Source organism: Scyliorhinus torazame, chromosome 14 (assembly GCF_047496885.1).
Source record: "Scyliorhinus torazame isolate Kashiwa2021f chromosome 14, sScyTor2.1, whole genome shotgun sequence".
In the NCBI taxonomy this organism is placed as follows: Eukaryota; Metazoa; Chordata; class Chondrichthyes; order Carcharhiniformes; family Scyliorhinidae; genus Scyliorhinus; species Scyliorhinus torazame.
The window spans coordinates 12884626-12904071 of record NC_092720.1 but is presented as its reverse complement, the minus strand read 5'-3'; the positions used below and the strand labels follow the sequence as shown (position 1 = coordinate 12904071).

At 48.4% G+C, this 19446-nt stretch overlaps 1 protein-coding gene across 10 annotated transcripts in view; it reads left to right on the top strand.

Moving 5' to 3' along the window:
- The window catches only part of LOC140389529 (IgGFc-binding protein-like), a 266128-nt gene that overhangs the window by 130718 nt on the left and 115964 nt on the right, over positions 1–19446 (top strand). For 9 of the 10 annotated variants that reach the window (XM_072473722.1, XM_072473723.1, XM_072473716.1 and 6 more), the window contains 3 exons: positions 6224–6318; positions 10851–11027; positions 16498–16700. In XM_072473722.1, coding sequence (XP_072329823.1) covers positions 6224–6318; positions 10851–11027; positions 16498–16700 — 475 coding nt within the window. Of the gene's footprint in view, positions 1–6223; positions 6319–10850; positions 11028–16497; positions 16701–19446 lie in introns of those variants that run through there. The other variant, XR_011934415.1, reaches the window with a different exon arrangement.

Below are 19446 nucleotides of genomic sequence, written 5' to 3'. Positions count from 1 at the left end.
ACAACGAAACAATCATCCTCTGGCATTCTCGCCACTTCGAGAAGGATGCCACGACCCTCCTAGAGTTCTGAAGGAACCTTTCCCTCCACGAAACCCTGGTCTGCCAGGAATTTGGTACAGCTGGAAATTCAGTGCAGAGAGAGAAAAGAGGCGCCTCCATAGCTGATGAATGTATTTTGTCTCCAAACTGGGTGACTTACTGTTACTTTAGTGGTGTAAATAAATAACTAATTGACGAAATGAATAAGGTTAGACAGCCATGGCGTGGGTGGTCATGTGGTGATGTGCCATGACTGTAACGTGGGAGTTTGTGGAATGCATTGCAATCTCGGATAATCATATCTGAGGTGAGTGTCTGCAGCTTCAGAAATTTTGTCGCAAAGTTGCTGAGTTGGAGTCTGAGTTGTGGACATTGCGACGTATCAGGGAAGAGGAGAATTACTTGAACAGTGTTCCAGGAGGCACAACTCTCAAATTAGGTAGAATTTAAGGGTCGGTCAATGGTCAGGACCAAGAGGTTGTAACTGTAAATCAGGTAGATATGGGGACCCAGCAGACGTGATGAAGGAAATTTAGCCCTTGGCTTTAACCATCAGATACGAGGTGCTTTCTACCTGTGTGGATGAAAATAAAACCTGCAGGCTGGATGAGCAATCTGACCATGGGCTCACTAAAATTGTCCCTGATATGAGGGTTTTAAAAAAAATATTTCATGGGATGTGGGCTTTGTTGGATACACCAACATTTATTGCTCTTGAGAAGGTGGTGGTGAACCACCTTCTTAAACTGCTACACTCCATGTGGTAGACCTATTGTGCTGTTAGAGACGGATTTCCAGGATTTTGACCCAGTGACAGTGAATGGACCGTGATACAGTTCAAATCAGGATGATGTGTGATTTAGAGGGGAACTTGTAAACAGTAATGTTCCCATGCATCTCTTACCCTTGTCTCTCTGGGTAGTAGAAGTCGCTGTTTTGGAAAGTGCTTTCCAAGGAGCCTTGGTGAGTTCCTGCAATGCATCTTGTATATGGTACACACCGCTGACACTGCAAGTGTTGAAGATGGAATAGAGGGGTGCCAGTCAATTGAGCTGTTTGCTCCTGGATGATGTTGAGCTTCTTGAGTGTTGTTGGGGCTTCACTTATCCAGGCAAGTAGAGAGTATTTCATCACACGCCTGACTTATGCCTTGTAGATGGTGGACAGACTTTGGGAAGTCAGGAGGTGAGTTACTCATTGCAGAATTCCCAGCTTCTGACTTGCATCTATAGACACAATATTTGAATGGCTGGGCCAGTTTAGTTTCTGGTCAATGGTAACCCCTCAAGATGTTGATAGTGGGGGATTCAGCAATGGTAATGCCATTGAGTGTCCAAGGGAGATGGTTGGATTCTCTCTTGTCGGAAATGGTCATTGTGTGATGTGAATGTTACTTGCCACTTAACAGTCCAATGTGAATGTTGCCCAGGTCTTGCTGCATATGCATTTGGATTTCTTCAGTATCTGAGGAGCCACACATTGTGCAATCATCCCTACTTATGACCTTATGATGGAGAGAAGATTATTGATGAAGTAGCTGAAGATGGTTGTGCTGAGGACACTACCCTGAGGAGCTCCTGCAGTGATGTCCTGAAACTGAGATGATTGACATTGAACAGTGGAGAGTTTTCCCCCCCTGATTCCCATTGACTCCTGCTTTGCTGGGGCTCCTTGATGCCATACTCGGTCAAATGCGGCCTTGATGTTAAGGACAGTCACTCTTACTTCTCCTCTTGAGTTCAGCTCTTTAGTCCATGTTTGGACCAAGGCTGTAATGACGTCAGGAACTGAGTGACCCTGGCGGAACCCACGCTGAGTATCAATGACAAGGCTATTGCTGAGGAAGTGCCGCTTGTAAGCACTTATCGACAACTCGTTCCATTAGTTTGATGATGATTGATAGTAGGCTGATGAAATAGTAATTGGTTTGCTTGGATTTGGCTTGCGTTTTGTGGCCAGGACATACTTAGACAATTTAGAAACATAGAAGCATAAAAAAATAAGAGCAGGAGTAAACCATCCAGTCCATTGACCCCGCTCCATCATTCAATGTGACCATGGCTATTCCTCTATCTTAATGCCATACTACTTGCTGGGTAGATGCCAGTATTATAGCTGTACTGGAGCAACTTGACTAGTTCTGGAGCACAAGTACGATTGTCAGAAAGCTGCCGGGGCCCATAGCCTTTTCAGAATCCAGTGCCTTCAGCTGTTTCTTGATATCACAGGGAGTGAATCGAATTAGATGAAGATTGGCATCTGTGATGCTGGAGCCCTCAGAAGGAGGCCGAGATGGACCATTAACTTGGCACTTCTAACTGAAGATTGTTGCAAATACTTTAGCCTTGCCTTTTGTACTGATGTGCTGGGTTAGGGTTGAAGATGGGGATATTTGTGAAGCCTACATCCTCCAGTGGTTCTATGATGAGAAGCCGAGTAAATTGGGCCTGTGTTCTTTGGAGTTTAGAAGAATAAGAGATGATCTCGTTGAAACATACAAGATTCTGAAGGGAATTGACAGGGTAGACTCTGATAAGTTGTTTCCGCTGGTCAGTGAATCAAAAGCACATGGGTACAGCTTCAGAATAAGGAGCCAATCAGTTAGATTGAAATAAAGAGAAATGTCTTCACTTAAAGGGTTGTGAATTCTTTACCCCGGAGAGTTGTGGCTTCTTCATTGTTGAATACATTTAAGGTTAGAATAGACACATTTTTAGACTCTGTAATCAAGGGATATGGGAAGTGGGTGGGAAAGTGGATTTGAAGTCCAAGGTCAGCCATGATCATATTAATTTATGGAGAGGCGGTATCGGAGTGGTATTGTCACTGGACTCGTAAACCAGCGACCCAGAGTAATGCTCTGGGGACCTAGGTTCAACTCCCGCCACTGCGGATGGTGAAATTTAAATTCAATAAAAATCTGGAGTTAAAAGTCTGATGCTGACCATGAAACTAGTGTCGGTTGTCGTAAAAACCCATCTGGTTCACTAATGTCCTTTAGGGAAGGAAATCTGCCACCCTTATCTGGTCTGGTCGACATGTGACTCCAAATCCACAGCAATGTGGTTGACTCAATTGCCCCCTCAAGGGAAATTAGGATTAGGCAATAACTGCTGGCACAACCTACGACCCCCACATCCCATGAACGAATAAAATAAAAGGATCATGTTAATGGCAGAGTATATGATCTACTCCTGCTCGCATTTCTTACATTCTTGTTAAAAGCAAATTACTGCGGATGCTAGAATCTGAAACCAAAAAGAAAATGCTGCAAAATCTCAGCAGGTCTGGCAGCATCTGTAGGGAGAGAAAAGAGCTAACGTTTCGAGTCCAGATGACTCTTTGTCAAAGCTAAAGACAGAGAAAGTGGGAAATATTCATACTGTGGGGTGAGAATGAAAGATGAGTCATAGCCACAGAAACCCAGGGAAATCGGGTGCTAATGGCTACAGAAAGCAAGGGGAAAGAGTGCTAATGGCAGTCCCCAGAGAGAACAAAAGGTGTGAGAGGCCAAACAGCAGAGAAACTAACATCAGAGGGTGAACTATGACAGATATAGATGTGGGGGGAGGGGAAGGGGGAAGCAAAGGGGAGAAAGGGTAACGAAAGGTGGATACGATAGGGGGGGTAAATATATATAAAGTAAGTCAGTAAAGAAATAAATGGTAAAAGACAGTTAAAATGAGATGGGATGAAAACAAATGGGTCGAGGTGGGGTAGAGCTGATCATCTGAAGTTGTTGAATTCGATGTTGAGACCGGAAGGCTGTAACGTGCCTAACCGGAAGATGAGGTGTTGTTCCTCCAGTTGGCGTTGAGCTTCACTGGAACATTGTAGCAGGCCAAGGACAGAGATGTGGGCAAGGGAGCAGGGTCTTGTGTTAAAATGGCAAGCAACGGGAAGGTCAGGGTCCTGAATGCGCACAGACCAAAGGTGCTCAGCAAAGCGATCACCCAGTCTGTGTTTGGTCTCTCCGATATAGAGGAATCCACATTGGGAGCAGTGAATGCAATTGACCAAATTGGAAGAGGCGCAAGTGAAACGCTGCTTAACCTGGAATGTGTGTTTTGGGCCTGGGATGTTAAGCATGGAAGAGGTAAAGGGGCAGGTGCGATTGCATGGGAAGGTGCCGTGGGTGATGGGAGAGGTGTTGGGTATAGTGGAGGAGTGGACTAGATTGTCTCGGAGGGAACAGTCTCTGCGGAACGCTGACAGAGGGAGTAAAGGGAAGATGTGTTTGGTGGTGGCATCACGCTGGAGTTGGCGAAAATGGCGGAGGATTATGCTTTGCATACGAAGGCTGATGGGGTGAAATGTAAGAACGAGGGGGACTCTATCCTTGTCTGGGGGGCGGGGGGGGTGGGGAGGGGGGGGGCGAGGGTAGTGGCGCGGGCGAGGGTAGTGGCGCGGGAGATGGACCGCACACTGTTGAGGGCCCTGTCAACAACTCCAAATCACGGTTGAGGAAGATGGAACACATTTTCGAAGCACCATTTTGGAAAGTTGCATCATCAGAACAAATGTGACGGAGGCGAAGGAGTTGAGAGAAAGGGATGGAGTCCTTACAGGGTGTAGGGTGCGAAGAGCTGTAGTCCAGATAGCTGTGGGAATTAGTGGGCTTGTAGTGGTTATTAGTAGGCAGTCTATTGCCGGAAATGGAGACCGAAAGATCAAGGAAGGGAAGGGAAGTGTCTGAGATGGACCAGGTGAAAGTGATGGAGGGGTGGAAACTGGAAGCGAAGTTGATGAATTTTTCCAGGTCCGGATGAGAGCATGGAGAGCTGAACTCGCTGGCCAGATCTGGGATGCCAGTTTGAAAGGGTGGCCTGGAGGGTCCCCCACACCTCCCACCCATGGGCAATGTCAACCCCCGCACACATGGGCATTAACCCCCTCCCCACAAAGTGGGGACACCCCACCGTGGGATCATTGAGGGCCTCCCCCTTTTCAGACCTTCCCACGCCCCCTTTAGGGCCCTCTCCTTTTCAACCTCTAACCCCAGGCCCCTTCATACCCACCCTTCACCCCACACTCTTTGTACCCCCTCACCCCCATTCCTCTTTTCACAGGCATGGTCTCTCTCAGGCCCTGACCCTTGGCAGTGCCACCCTGGCATCTGAGCACACTTGCACTACGGTCCTGGCAGTGCTCCTGCCAACCCGGCAGTGCCACCCGAGCCTCGAATGGCCGGGGAGACCCCCTCTGTGCCATTCTGCCTGGTCCACGTCTGTGTGGACCAGTACTAATCAATGCTCAAGTGACCTCTCGCTGGGGAGCCAGTGAAATCCCAGGAGGACATTAGCATCCATCTCATTAAGGAGATGGAGATTGGCGTTAATTGGTGATTATTGTTTTTTCGCCAAGCCTCGGCAGGATCTGGAACCTGCCAACACGAGCAGGCCGGTTCGCTCGCAAACCACTTGGTGCCACGCATAGTCCTCGATTTGGGCCCCTCCCGCGATCTAACCGGTTTGCACACATCCTCGCCGAGCACGACGCGTCTGTTAAATTGTGCCCGTTAACTTGTTTTTTCCTCCGCTGCCAGGCCTGAATATATCTAACATTTCCTGTTTTTATTTCAAAGTTCCAGTGTCCGCAGTATTTTGCTTGGTTTATGTTAAGTCATGAGATGGGTTTTAAGGAGGGTCTTAAAGGACGAATTGGGGATGTTTCAGAAGAAACTTTCAGAATGAGATGTAGATGACAGAAGAGATGGCTGCTTATAATGAGACAGAGGAAAAAGTTGGCAGTCTGAGAAATAGACAGATCATCCGGGGAAGGAGGATAAAGATCATGGAAGTGTTCCATGACAATGCCAAGATTTTTTAAAGTTAAGACTTTTGAGGACTGTTTGCCAGTGTATACCAGCAAGGATGTGAATGGGGCACAAATGGGACTCGTGCAGCAACAGAGGTTTGGACAATTTGGAGCTTCTGAGGGACCAGGGTGGAAGGATAATACAGAGTGTTGCCATAATCAAACCTGAAGGTGACAAAGGATTATTTGAAGATTTCAGCATAAGATGGGCTTGCGGTGGACACAGGTAAAATTAAACAGATGCAAATAGGTGGACTGACTCTGGAACTGGAAAGTCAAGTCGGGTTTGGACAGGACAGCTGGGTCATGTGTCTCATTATTTCCTATTTCTCACTCCTCTTGTTTCGCTCTTATTTTCAATTACAGGTGCAATCATGGTGAGAGTGACTTTCAATGTGATCCAAATATCAAGGAGAGTGCAGAAAAAGATACTGCTTGTGGAATGATTACAGATCTAACAGGTACAAATCTTCTGGAGACTGTGACATAGTGTTAATATAATTGGACTAGTAATCCAGAGACACAGGCTTGAGGTGGGACACGGGTTCAATTATTTTTTTATCCGTTCATGGGACATGGGTGTCGCAGGCTGGGCCAGCATTTATTGCCCATCCCTAATTGCCCTTGAGGGGGCAGTTAAGAGTCAGCCACATTGCTGTGGGTCTGGAGTCACTTGTAGGCCAGACCGGGTAAGGATGGCAGATTTCCTTCCCTAAAGGACATTCGTGAACCAGATGGATTTTTGCGGCAATCGACAATGATTTCATGGTCATCATTAGACTTTTAATTCCAGATTTTTATTGAATTCAAATTTCACCATCTGCAATAACAGGATTTGAACCTGGATCCCCAGAGCATTACTCTGGGTCCCTGGTTTACTAACCCAATGATAATACCACTGTGCCACCGCCTCCCCTAATCCCATCTTGGCATCTGGTAGAATATAAATCCAATTGATTAATAAAAAAATCTGGAATTGAAACCTAATCTCAGTAATGATGACCATGAAACTGCCATCGATTGTTGGAGAAATCCATCTGGTTTACTAATTTTAGAGAATTAGAAAAGGAAATTTGCCATCCAAAAAGTAGTTGAGGCCAAAACATTGTGGGCTGATTTCTCCGATTTTGCGGCTAAGTGCCGACGCCAGCGTGGGAACTGTGGCGGTTTATGATACCAAAATCAGTGCCGAACGCTCACCGATCCTGGGACTGTTGAGGAGCGAGCAGCTGTGCCGGGTGAAATTCCCGGCTCCCACGCCAAAAATGCCAGAAGAATGACCGGGTCCGTGGCCACACATGCGCACAGTGACGTCCTGCAGCGGGCGCGGTAAAACATGGCGCCGGCTGTGCGCAGACCTAACCTGCCAAATACTGCCCCCAACCAGTCCCCCCAGCCCTCGCGGAAACCCGTCTGGCCAGCAGCACGGCTCCCGGCCGACTGTGGCAGAGCTGGACACAGTCCGCAGCCGCCATGCCGGGTTCCCGACCGCTGAGACGGCACGTCCCCCGCGTGGTCGGGAACTTGGCCCATCGGGGGCGGAGCATCGGGGGAGGGCCTTCCGATGACGTGCCACCAGCGTTCCAACGGTGTTCCAGCGACGCGATGATGCCATTTCGGAGGCAGAGAATAGAAAACCAGCATCAAAACGGTGCCGCCCCCGGTTCGGGCGTTGGAAGGGATTTTCCACCAGATTGCCGATTACGATATCTACCGGGCAACGTAGAATCCCGCCCTGTATGTTTTCAAGAAGCAGTTGGATATAGCACTTAGGCTGAAGGGAATCAAAGAATAATGAATGGCGGAGCAGGCTTGAAGGGCTGAATGACCTCCATTTACTCCTATTTTCTATGTTTCCATTTTATCTTGGTCTGGCCAACATATGACTCCAGACCCACAACAATGTGGTTGACTCTTAACTGCCATTCATTTTAGACCATAAGACATAGAAGCAGAATTAGGCCACTTGGCCCATCGAGTCTGCTCTGCCATTCAACCGTGGCTGATATTTTTCTTATCCCCATTCTCCTGCCTTCTCCCCATAACCCCGATCCCCTTATTAATCAGGAACCTATCTATCTCTGTCTTAAAGGCACTCACTGATTTGGCCACAGCCTTCTGCAGTAAAGAGTTCCACAGATTCACCACCCTCTGGCTGAAGAAATTCCTCCTTATCTCTGTTTAAAAGATTGTCCCTTTAGTCTGAGATGGTGTCCTCTGGTTTTAGTTTTTCCTACAAGTGGAAACATCCTCTCCACACCCACTCTATCCAGGTCTCCCAGTATCCTGTAGGTTTCAATAAGATCCCCCCTCATCCTTCTAAACTCCAACGAGTACAGACCCAGAGTCCGCAACTGTTCCTCATACGACAAGCTCTTCATTCCAGGGATCATTCTTGTGAACCTCCTCTGGACCCTTTCCAAGGCCAGCACATCCTTTCTTAGATACAGGGCCCCAAACTGCTCACAGTACTCCAAATGGGGTCTGACCAGAGGCTTAAACAGCCTCCGAAGTACCTCCCTGCTCTTGTATTGTTGCCCTCTCGACAGTTTTTTTATACAGTGCAGAAGGAGGCCATTCAGCCCATCGAGTCTGCACCGGCCCTAGGAAAGAGCACCCTACCGAAGCCCATACCTCCACCCTATCCCCGTAACTCCACCTAACTTTTTTTTTGGACACTAAGGGCAATTTAGCAGAGCCAGTCCGAACGTGCACATCTTTGGACTGTGGAAGGAAACCAGAGCACCCGGAGGAAACCCAGGCAGACACGGGGGAACGTGCAGACTCCGCACAGACAGTGACCCAAGCTGGAAATTGAACCTGGACCCTGGAGCTGTGAAGCATCTGTGCTACCATGCTGCCCATGAATGCTAACATTGCATTTGCTTTCCTAAGTGCCGACTGAACCTGCAGGTTATCCTGAAGAGAATCTTGAACAAGGATTCCCAAGTCTCCTTGTGTTTCTGATTTCCTAAGCATTTCCCCATTTAGAAAATAGTCTATGCCTCCATTTCTCCTTCCAAAGTGCATAACCTCACACTTTTCCACATTGTATTTCATCTGCCACTTCATTGCTCACTCTCCTAGCCTGTCCAAATCCTTCTGCAGCCCCCCTGCTTCCTCAATACTGCCTGTCCCTCTACAGATCTTTGTATCATCTGCAAATTTAGCAGTTCCTTCTTCCTGATCATTAATGTACATTGTGAAAAGTTGTGGTCACAGGACAGACCCCTGAGGCACACCACTAGTCACCGGCTGCCATCCTGAAAAAGGCCCCTTTATCCCCACTCTCTGCCTTCTGCCAGTCAGCCAATCCTGTATCCATGCCAGGATCTTACCCTTATCACCATGGGCTCTTAACTTATTTAACAGTCTCCTATGCGGCACCTTGTCAAAGGCCTTCTGGAAATATAAATAAATCACACCCACTGGTTCTCTTTTGTCTAATTTCCTTGTTACTTCCTCAAAGAACTCTAACAGATTTGTCAGACACCACCACCCCTTGACAAAGCCGTGCTGACTCAGTCCTATTTTATCATGCACTTCCAAATACTCTGCGACCTCATCTTTAATGGACTCTAAAATCTTACCAATGACTGAAGTCAGGCTAACTGGCCTATAATGTCCAGTCTTCTGCCTCCCTCCCTTCTTAAATAGCGTAATTCGGGATGGGCAACCAATGTTGGCTTTGCTGATGGCAATCATATCCCAAGAAAGAATGAAGAGAAACAATAATATACAGTCTTACTTTAAAGCAAAGCAAAATGAAAGCAAACTGATTCCCACAATTTTTTCAAACTAATTAGCATGCAGTTTCTCCTAAGTGAGCATGCCACTCCTTGGTTGTTCATTGCGTTTAATTCCTGGGTGTGGCAACATTTATAGAGCTGCCCAGTTTATCATTGAAAGAGATTAGAGATGTCTAATGGGCAGCACGGTGGCACAGTGGTTAACACTGCTGTCCCACAGCGCTAGGGACCCGGGTTCAATTCCGGCTTCGGGTAACTGTCTATATGGAGTTTGTATTTTCTCCCCGTGTCTGCGTGGGTTTCCTCCGGGTGCTCCGGTTTCCTCCCACAGTCCAAAGATGTGCAGGTTAGGTGGATTGGCCAAGCCAAATTGCCTCTTAGTGTCCAGGGATGTGTAGGTTAGGTTAAGGGGTTATAGAATTAGGGCGGGGAAGTGGGCTTGAGTGGAGTGCTTTTTCAGAGGGTCAGCGCAGATGTGATGGGCCAAATGGCCCCCTTCTGCACTGTAGGGATTCTATGACTCATGGGGGAAAAAAACAGGAGGAAGTAACTTAACAGTAAGTTACAACCTGGCATTGGAGCTCAGTTTATATGTGGAATAATGAATACTTGTGAATGAGTTGCAAGTGGAATCTAATTGATGGATTTGGGTAATTTTATGTCCAGTCTTGGATATATGGAACCTGATTACTGACAGGAACCTAGGAATTAGATTGTCTATACTTAGAATAAAGGCTTTTCAGGAGTGAATTATGGACCCCAATCTAATCCAGAATTCGTGATGATTTGGCTGTGGACCAGTGTTACAAGCTGGAAGCCTAATCAATATTTGGAGAAAAAAATCATTTGCATTTATGTAGCGCAATACTCCATCCAAAACATTTCACCATCAATAACTTGCTTACTTTGTGTTGGAATCTGACATCCAAATATTTACCTCAAATTATCCCTTTTTGTCTGACCAATGCCACAAGAAATATTCAAGTACAAAATAATAATGTATATGTTGGACTGATTACAGGTTTCAGTACAATGAAAGAGATTGAAAATTTGACTCATGGAACAATTCCTTGCTTGGAATTACGTGTAAGACACAAGGATGATGTCCAGCATATGACAAGGATACTCCCTGGCCTGATTGCCTGGGAAAGCTTTTGGAAATGGCATTGTTTAAATTAGAAATATTTATTTTTCTGTCAGGATATAATTTACTTTGTGTGCCTTTCCTTTTTGGATTTATCTAGGTTTATTCAAAGAGTGCCACGCTAAAGTTCCGCCCGCGAATTATTTTGGCAACTGTGTCTATGACCTGTGTACGAGTGGAGGACAGCCCACCACACTTTGCTTTGCCCTGCAGACCTACGCTGACTTGTGTGCTCAAGCAGGGGTTTGTCTACAGTGGAGAAATAATTCATTCTGTCGTAAGTTTTGTGTTGCAATTCATCGCTCAGGTATTCGCTGTCCACAAAAAGCAGGTGGAACAGTAGTTAGCAAAGTGGCAGGGACCCTGGTTCGATTCCGGCCTTGGGTGAATGTCTGTGTGGCATTTGCATGTTCTCCCCATGTCTGTGTGTGTTTCGTCCAGGTGCTCTGGTTTCCTCCCACAGCCCAACGATGTATAAGTTGGGTGGAATGACCATGCTTAAATTACCCCTTAGTGTTCAAAGATGTGTCGGTTAGGTGGGGTTACGGGGCTAGGGCAGGATAGGGCATAGGTAGGGTGCTCTTTCAGAGGTTCAGTATAGACTCGATGGACCGAATAGCATCCTTCTGCACTTTAGGGATCCTATGAAGGAAAAATCAATCCCAATTACAGTCCCATCAACGTACCCTCAATCATCAGCAAAGCGAAGTAATGAGTAATTGATAATGCTATCAAGCAGCATTTATTCACCAATGACCTTCTCACTAGTGTTCAGTCTGGGTTCCAGACCTCATTTCCACCCTTTATCCAAATATGAATAAAGAGCTAAATTCCAGAGGTGAGGTGAGAGTGACTGCCCTGAACATCATGTCCAAATTCATCCAAGTATGCATCAAGGAGATCCAGTAAAATTGCAATAAGTGGAAATCTGGGGAAAACTTCGCTGGTTGGAGTCATACGCAGTAGAAAGGAAGATGATTTTTGGAAGCCAATCATCTCTTCCCCAAACATCAATGTAAGTATTCCTCAAGAATGTATCTAAACCCAACCATCTTCAGCTGCTTTGTCAATGATCTTCCTTGTACCACAAAGTCAGAAATGTTGTGTTCAGTCCCATTCACAATTCCTCAGATACTGAAGCAGTCTGTGCCTGAATGCAGCAAGACCTGGACAACATTCAGACATGGCTTGTTAAGTGACAAGTAACATTCACACTGTGCAATGTACATCTTCAACAAGATTTCCCTTTGACAGTCAATGCCATTACCATCCCTGAATCCCCCACTATCAACATTGTGGAAATTACCATACACCAGAAATTTAACTTGACCAGTCATGACCAGTTCAGTAAGAATGAACAACAACACCTCCATAATAGTCCTCAATACCGCCGGTGAACCCGCAAGGCTGCGTACTTAGCCCCCTACTCTACTCCCTGTACACACACGACTGTGTGGCAAAATTAGGTTCCAACTCCATCTACAAGTTTGCTGACGATACGACCATAGTGGGCCGGATCTCGAATAACGACGAGTCAGAATACAGGAGGGAGATAGAGAACCTAGTGGAGTGGTGCAGCGACAACAATCTCTCCCACAATGCCAGCAAAACTAAAGTGCTGGTCACTGACTTCAGTACTGTACAGCAAAGTACTGTACACACCCCTGTCAACAGGGCCGAGATGGAGATGGTTAGCAGTTTCAAATTCCTAGGGGTGCACATCTCCAAAAATCTGTCCTGGTCCACCCATGTCGATGCTACCACCAAGAAAGCACTTATACTTCCTTAGGAAACAGCACGTATACTTCCTTAGGAAACTAAGGAAATTCGGCATGTCCACATTAACCCTTACCAACTTTTACAGATGCACCATAGAAAGCATCCTGTCTGCCTGCATCACAGCCTGGTATGGCAACTGCTCAGCCCAGGACCACAAGAAACGTCAGAGAGTCATGAACAGCGCCCAGTCCATCACACAAACCTACCTCCCATCCATTGACTCCATCTACACCTCCCGCTGCCTGGGGAAAGCGGGCAGCATAATCAAAGACCCCTCCCACCCGGCTTACTCACTCTTCCAACTTCTTCCATCGGGCAGGAGATACAGAAGTCTGAGAACAGGCACTAACAGACTCAAAAACAGCTTCCTCCCCTCTGTTACCAGACTCCTAAATGACCCTCTTGTGGACTGACCTCATTAACTCTACACCCTGTATGCTTCATCCGATGCCGGTGCTTATGTAGTTACATTGTATATCATAGAATTTACAGTGCAGAAGGAGGCCATTTGGCCCATCGAGTCTGCACCGGCTCTTGGAAAGAGCACCCTACCCAAGGTCAACACCTCCACCCTATCCCCATAACCCAGTAACTCCACCCAACACTAAGGGCAATTTTGGACACTAAGGGCAATTTAACATGGCCAATCCACCTAACCTGCACATCTTTGGACTGTGGGAGGAAACCGGAGCACCCGGAGGAAACCCACGCACACACGGGGAGGATGTGCAGAACAGACAGTGACCCAAGCCAGAATCGAACCTGGGATCCTGGAGCTGTGAAGCAATTGTGCTACCGTGCTGCCCATGTTGTGTTGCCCTATTATGTATTTTCTTTTCTTCCCATGTACTTAATGATCTGTTGAGCTGCTCGCAGAAAAATACTTTTCACTGTGCCTCGGTACACGTGACAATAAACAAATCCAATCCAATCCAATCCAATGAGCAGGTCAGAGGATAGAAATTTTGTGATGAATAACTCATCTCTTAATTCTCCAAGGTTCTCCACCTTCTACTAGGCAGAAGTCAGGAGTATGGGGCGCGATTCTCCACTCACACGCCGAAGTGGCCGCGCCGTCGTGAACGTCGTCGAGGTTCACGACCGATTCAATGGGCCAGGATCGGGGCCGCGTCATCTACACGCGCCAGGCCTTGTCGCCCGCGTAAAAGCGGCGCCGCATAGATGACGCAGCCGGCGCCGCATAACGGGTGTCATCCGCGCGTGCACGGTTTGGCCGGTGCCAACCTGCGCATGCGTGGTTGCCGTCCTCTCTAAGTCTGCCCCGCAAGAAGATGGGGGACGGATCTTGCGGGGCAGCGGAAGGAAGGAGGTCCTCCTTCAGAGAGGACGGCCCGACGATCGGTGGGCACTGATCGCGGGCCACCCCACATTTCAGGTAAAGCCCGGTGCAGGATCCCCCCTCGCCCCCCCCCACAGGCCGCCCCCCCAGCGTTCACGCACCGCCCACGACTGCAGCGACCAGGTGTGGACGGCGCCGGGGGAACCCGCCGTTTTGGCCTGGCCACTCGGCCCATCCGGGCCTGAGAATAGCGGGGGTGCCGGAGAATCGCCATTTTGGGTGTCTCCGGTGATTCTCCAGCCTGCGGCCCGCGAAACTCGACCGGGCCGTTCCCGCCGCTTGGGAGAATCGCAGGAGGGCGTCTGACTGGCGTCCCCGGAAATTTTGGCGGCCCAGGCGATTCTCCCAACCAGCGTGGGAGTGGAGAATCGCGCCCATGATCCTTCGGCAGCTATTTCCAAACTTGTTAACATCCACCACCTAGAAGGACAAAGGCAGCAAGTGTATGGAAACACCGCCACCTCCAGATTTCCCGACTTAGCACATGTCATCCTGAGATTGGGGCAAAATCCTGGAAATTCCTATGTGACAGCACTGCTGAGAGTACCTTCACCACATGGACTGCGGTGGTTCAAAGATGCACTTTAGCTCATCTTCACAGATTGCATCTGAATGGGAAAGAGCTGCTGGGAATGAACTCATACCTCCTGGTTTCTGCCATGTGGAGGTAGTTAAGATATCTTGTAATTTTGTAACAAATTGTGCGATTGATAAATTTAAGTTAATACCATTATTACATTATCAAAAATTAACTCATAAAAACAGTTCCCTGCCATCGTCACGCCCTCTTACCACATTAAGAGGGACATAGATAGGGTAGTTAGGAATGAACATTTCCTCTTAGTAGAGGGCTCAGTAACCTGGAGGCATTAATTTAAGGTAATGAGCCGGACATTTAGAGGAGATGTGAGGAAAAACATTTTCACCTAGAGGGTGGTGGTAATCTGGAACTTACTACCTGAAAAGGGGGGGGAGAGGCAGGAACCTTTACAATATTTAAGAAGGACTTAGATGAGCACTTGAAACACCCTAGCATACAAGTATCGCACCAAGTGCTGGAAAATGGGATTAGAACAGATTGGTACATGGTGGCTACAATAAAAATGATGGGCTGAAGGGCCTCTTTTTGTGCTGTAAAACTCTCTGACTGTATCCCTACTCGCCCTGTGGTAGCCTTCCAGAACTTTGCTCAAAAATGGCATTCCTGTACGGTCTTAGTTTAGGCAGGTACCATGATCGGTGCAGGCTTGAAGGGCCGAAGGGTCTGTCCTGTGCCGCATTGTTCTTTGTTCCTCATTTGTGCAGATCAATAGAAATTTCAAACACAAACTCATTATAATCAAGCTTGACGTGACTCCTGTTACACACACACGCACAGACTTACAACAACTGCACTTCTTACCAATTTCTGGGACCTGCTCACCCTTTCTGGTTCAAGAGCATTCAGACCAATAATAACTGCTACCGATAGCTTGGCTGAGACCTATGATTTGGGATTGAACCACAGATTTCCTTGGCATGTTGGGTCAGTACATGGTACATATATAAATGTAAGGAACACAGTCAAATCATGAGGCCACAAAATAGTACTTTGAAGGTTTCAGTATCCATCTTCAATCGCAGCAACCTCCACATACCACTGCCGGGCGGGTTTCTCCGAACCCCCGCAGGGTCGGAGAATCGCCGGGGGTCGGTGTGAATCCCGCCCCCGCCGGCCTCCGAATTCTCCCAACCCCCAAAAACCGGCGTGGCGTGAGTCGCGCTGCCCGCCTCGGAGAATGGCGGAGTCTGGCGCGACTTAATGGGCCCCGGGGCCGCCCGAATTCTCCGGTCCGCGATGGGCTGAAGTCCCGCCCGCCTGTAGCCAGTCCCGCCGGCGTAAATTGGAGTTGGACCCTTACCGGCGGGACCTGACGCCGTGGGCGGCCTCCGGGGTTATTGGGGGGTCGCGGGGGGATCTGGCCCCGGGATGTGCCCCCACGGTGGCCTGGCCCGCGGTTGGGGCCCACCGATCCGCGGGCGAGCCTGTGCCGTGGGGGCACTCTATTCCTTCCGCACCGGAGGCCGTGGTCATCCGCCATTCCCGGTGCGGAAGTGACTCCATGTGCGCGGACCCGCGCCGGCCGGCGGAGTCCCTTCGGCCCCGGCTGGCGTGGCGCCAAGCCGCTTTCCCCGCCGGCTGGCGGGGCGCAAACCACTCCGGGGCGGGCCTAGCCCCTGAAGATGCGGAGGATTCTGCACCTTTGGGGCGGCCCGATGCCGGAGTGGTTCACGCCACTCCGTCCCGCCGGGTAGAGGAAAATCCCAAGATCTATATTGTTGTCATTAATTAATGAAAAATCACAAGCAACACTTTCCTTTGAGACGTTTTGACATTGTGATGTTGAGGTTGTAATAATAATAATCTTTATTATTTTCACAAGTAGGCTTACATTAACACGGCAATGAAGTTACTGTGAAAAGGTAGTGTGATGCATTCTATTGTCACGTAGGTTATGTAAAATGACCAAACCTATTGAATACCAGTTTATTTTTCCCACGCCCATTGAAATGTTATTTAAGCTGATGACAGAATAAATTAATTTAGCTGTATTTCTGTTTTCTTCAGCCATATCCTGCCGTAGTGGTAGTCACTATGAGAGGTGTGGTACCAGTTGTCCTGCTACCTGTACGGATCTGTCTGCACCTGACAGCTGTCTTCTACCAACTGTTGAAGGATGCTTTTGTGACCCTGGATATGTTCTGAGTGTGGACAAATGTGTTCCAAGCAGTCAATGTGGTTGTGTGGATAAGAACAACAAATACTTTCAGGTAAATTCATAGACATTCATGTAAGCTACTTGAATGAAAAGAAAGAATGCTGAAGAAGCACAGCAGATCAATCTGAACCTGGAAGGAATAGGCCGGTTATGCCAGAAACCTGCTCACTACCCTGCCTATTTAAATTCTAGAGCTGCTGAAGTCTTTGAGAGAATCTTCATCTCTATGCCTCTCACGTCAAGGGGGAGTGTCTGGGGTAATTACTCAGCTTCCAGGAATTCAGCATGTTATACTCTTATTAAGATTATGGAACTGGCACCCTCCCGGGGCCAGATCGCCCCGCGACCCCCCAGGACCCCGGAGCCCGCTCGCGCCGCCTGGTCCCGCCGGTAAGGGAGGTGGTTTAATTCACGCCAGCGGGACCGGCATTACAGCAGCGGGACTTTGGCCCATTGCGGGCCGGAGAATCGCGGGGAGGGGGCCCGGCGCGGCGCGATTCCCGCCTCCGTCGAATCGCCGGTGCCGGAGAATTCGGCGGCCGGCGGAGGCGGAATTCCCGCCGCCCCCCCGGCGATTCTCCGATCCGGCGTGGGGTCGGAGAAGCCCGCCCCTTATTTGAAAATTGATAGATGCCCCTATTTGGAGCTGAACAGCTTTTTAATATTCTCTCTCCTCAACTCCAGGATGAGCCTGATGGAGCAGCTTTGCATCACTCCACCTTAGAGCAGATCAATTGGGGTATATGTTGCTAATGTGTCTTACCCTAGTCATCTAAATGAATCTGTGTATGGGATTTAGGATGAGGTCTCCAGTTTCAAGTTAGGTCGGCCATGGATTCTGCTCTGCCATGGTTGAACTTGAGGAAAGGAAGCCCAGACGTTGCCTGCAAATGGAAACAGCTTCTCTACTGAGACCCTATCATATCCTTTCATGACCTTCAAGACCTCTATCAGGTCACCCCACACTTTTTTTTCCAGAGGCCCCACCTGTTCAATGGGTAGTGCTCTGAATAACTTGCAGTAGTTTGTATAACACTGTTAAAGACCTACTTAAAACTGTAAATTAAATACGAAGCTGAAAGCAAAGTACTGTGGATACTGAAATCGGAAACAAAAACAGAAAGTACTGGACAATCTCAGCAGGTCTGACGGCATCTGTGGAGATAGAAGGGAGCTAACGTTCTAGAGTGGGTGACATTTTAGGACTGTGACCAGGAGGAATGGCCGCCAATGCCATACAAAAAGGTCAACAAGTAGATACCAATGCCACCCCCCCCCCCGTTCCTCGAGACCTTTCCACCCCCACTTGAGCATCCACACATTCCCCCCTTCCACCTCCTCAGGGCAAAATGTACATAAGGAGGCCCCAGGCGAGACTGCAGTCGGAGGTCTGCTGGATGCCAAGACCCAGCTGGGTCCCAGTCACATACTGAGCCTATGGAACAGGGTTCGGAGCTGATGGAAATGTTAAGGTCGGGACATTCAGAGGGAGATGTCAGCGACACTCGCAACAGATCCATACCCACTTGGAGGAGTCCCAGAGGCTACAGGCGCAGGAGATGTCGGTGACAATGCGTGGCACCGAGGGCAACACTGCTCTCGTGGGTGGCAACTGCAGCGGAGAGCCTGATGCACAACGTTGGCACCATTAGTGAAGGTGTCCAAGGCGCCTCGCAGTCAGTGACGGTCATGTCCGACTCGCTGGAGGACGTGATCTAGTACGAGGCTGATCTTGATTTTTAAAAAAAAATATTTTATTGAAAATTTTTGGTCAACCATCACAGTACATTGTGTATCCTTTACACAGTAATATAACAGTATAAATAACAATGACCTGTTTTATAAACAAAGAATAACTAATAGATAACAAAAACTAAAACTAAAACTAAATGGCAACTGCCTTGTCTCAGATAAACACTCTCCAAAAATATGATTTAACAGTCCAATATGCAATTATTTATAGCGAGGACCTATACATATTATACATATATATTAATAACCCTGAGACTCCTTCTGGTTCCTCCACCCCCCCCCCCTCCCCCCCCCCCCCCCCCCCCGGGCTGCTGCTGCCTTCTTCTTTTCCATTCCCTCTATCTTTCCGTGAGGTATTCGACGAACGGTTGCCACCGCCTGGTGAACCCTTGAGCCGATCCCCTTAGGACGAACTTAATCCGTTCCAGCTTTATAAACCCTGCCATGTCATTTATCCAGGTCTCCACCCCCGGGGGCTTGGCTTCCTTCCACATCAACAGTATCCTGCGCCGGGCTACTAGGGACGCAAAGGCCAAAACATCGGCCTCTCTCGCCTCCTGCACTCCCGGCTCTTGTGCAACCCCAAATATAGCCAACCCCCAGCTTGGTTCGACCTGGACCCCCACTACTTTCGAAAGCACCTTTGTCACCCCCACCCAGAACCCCTGTAGTGCCGGACATGACCAGAACATGTGGGTGTGATTCGCTGGGCTTCTCGAGCATCTCGCACACCTATCCTCTACCCCAAAAAATTTACTGAGCCGTGCTCCAGTCATATGCGCCCTGTGTAACACCTTAAATTGAATCAGGCTTAGCCTGGCACACGAGGACGATGAGTTTACCCTACTTAGGGCATCCGCCCACAGCCCCTCCTCAATCTCCTCCCCCAGCTCTTCTTCCCATTTCCCTTTCAGCTCATCTACCATAATCTCCCCCTCGTCCCTCATTTCCCTATATATATCTGACACCTTACCGTCCCCCACCCATGTCTTTGAGATTACTCTGTCCTGCACCTCATGCGTCGGGAGCTGCGGGAATTCCCTCAC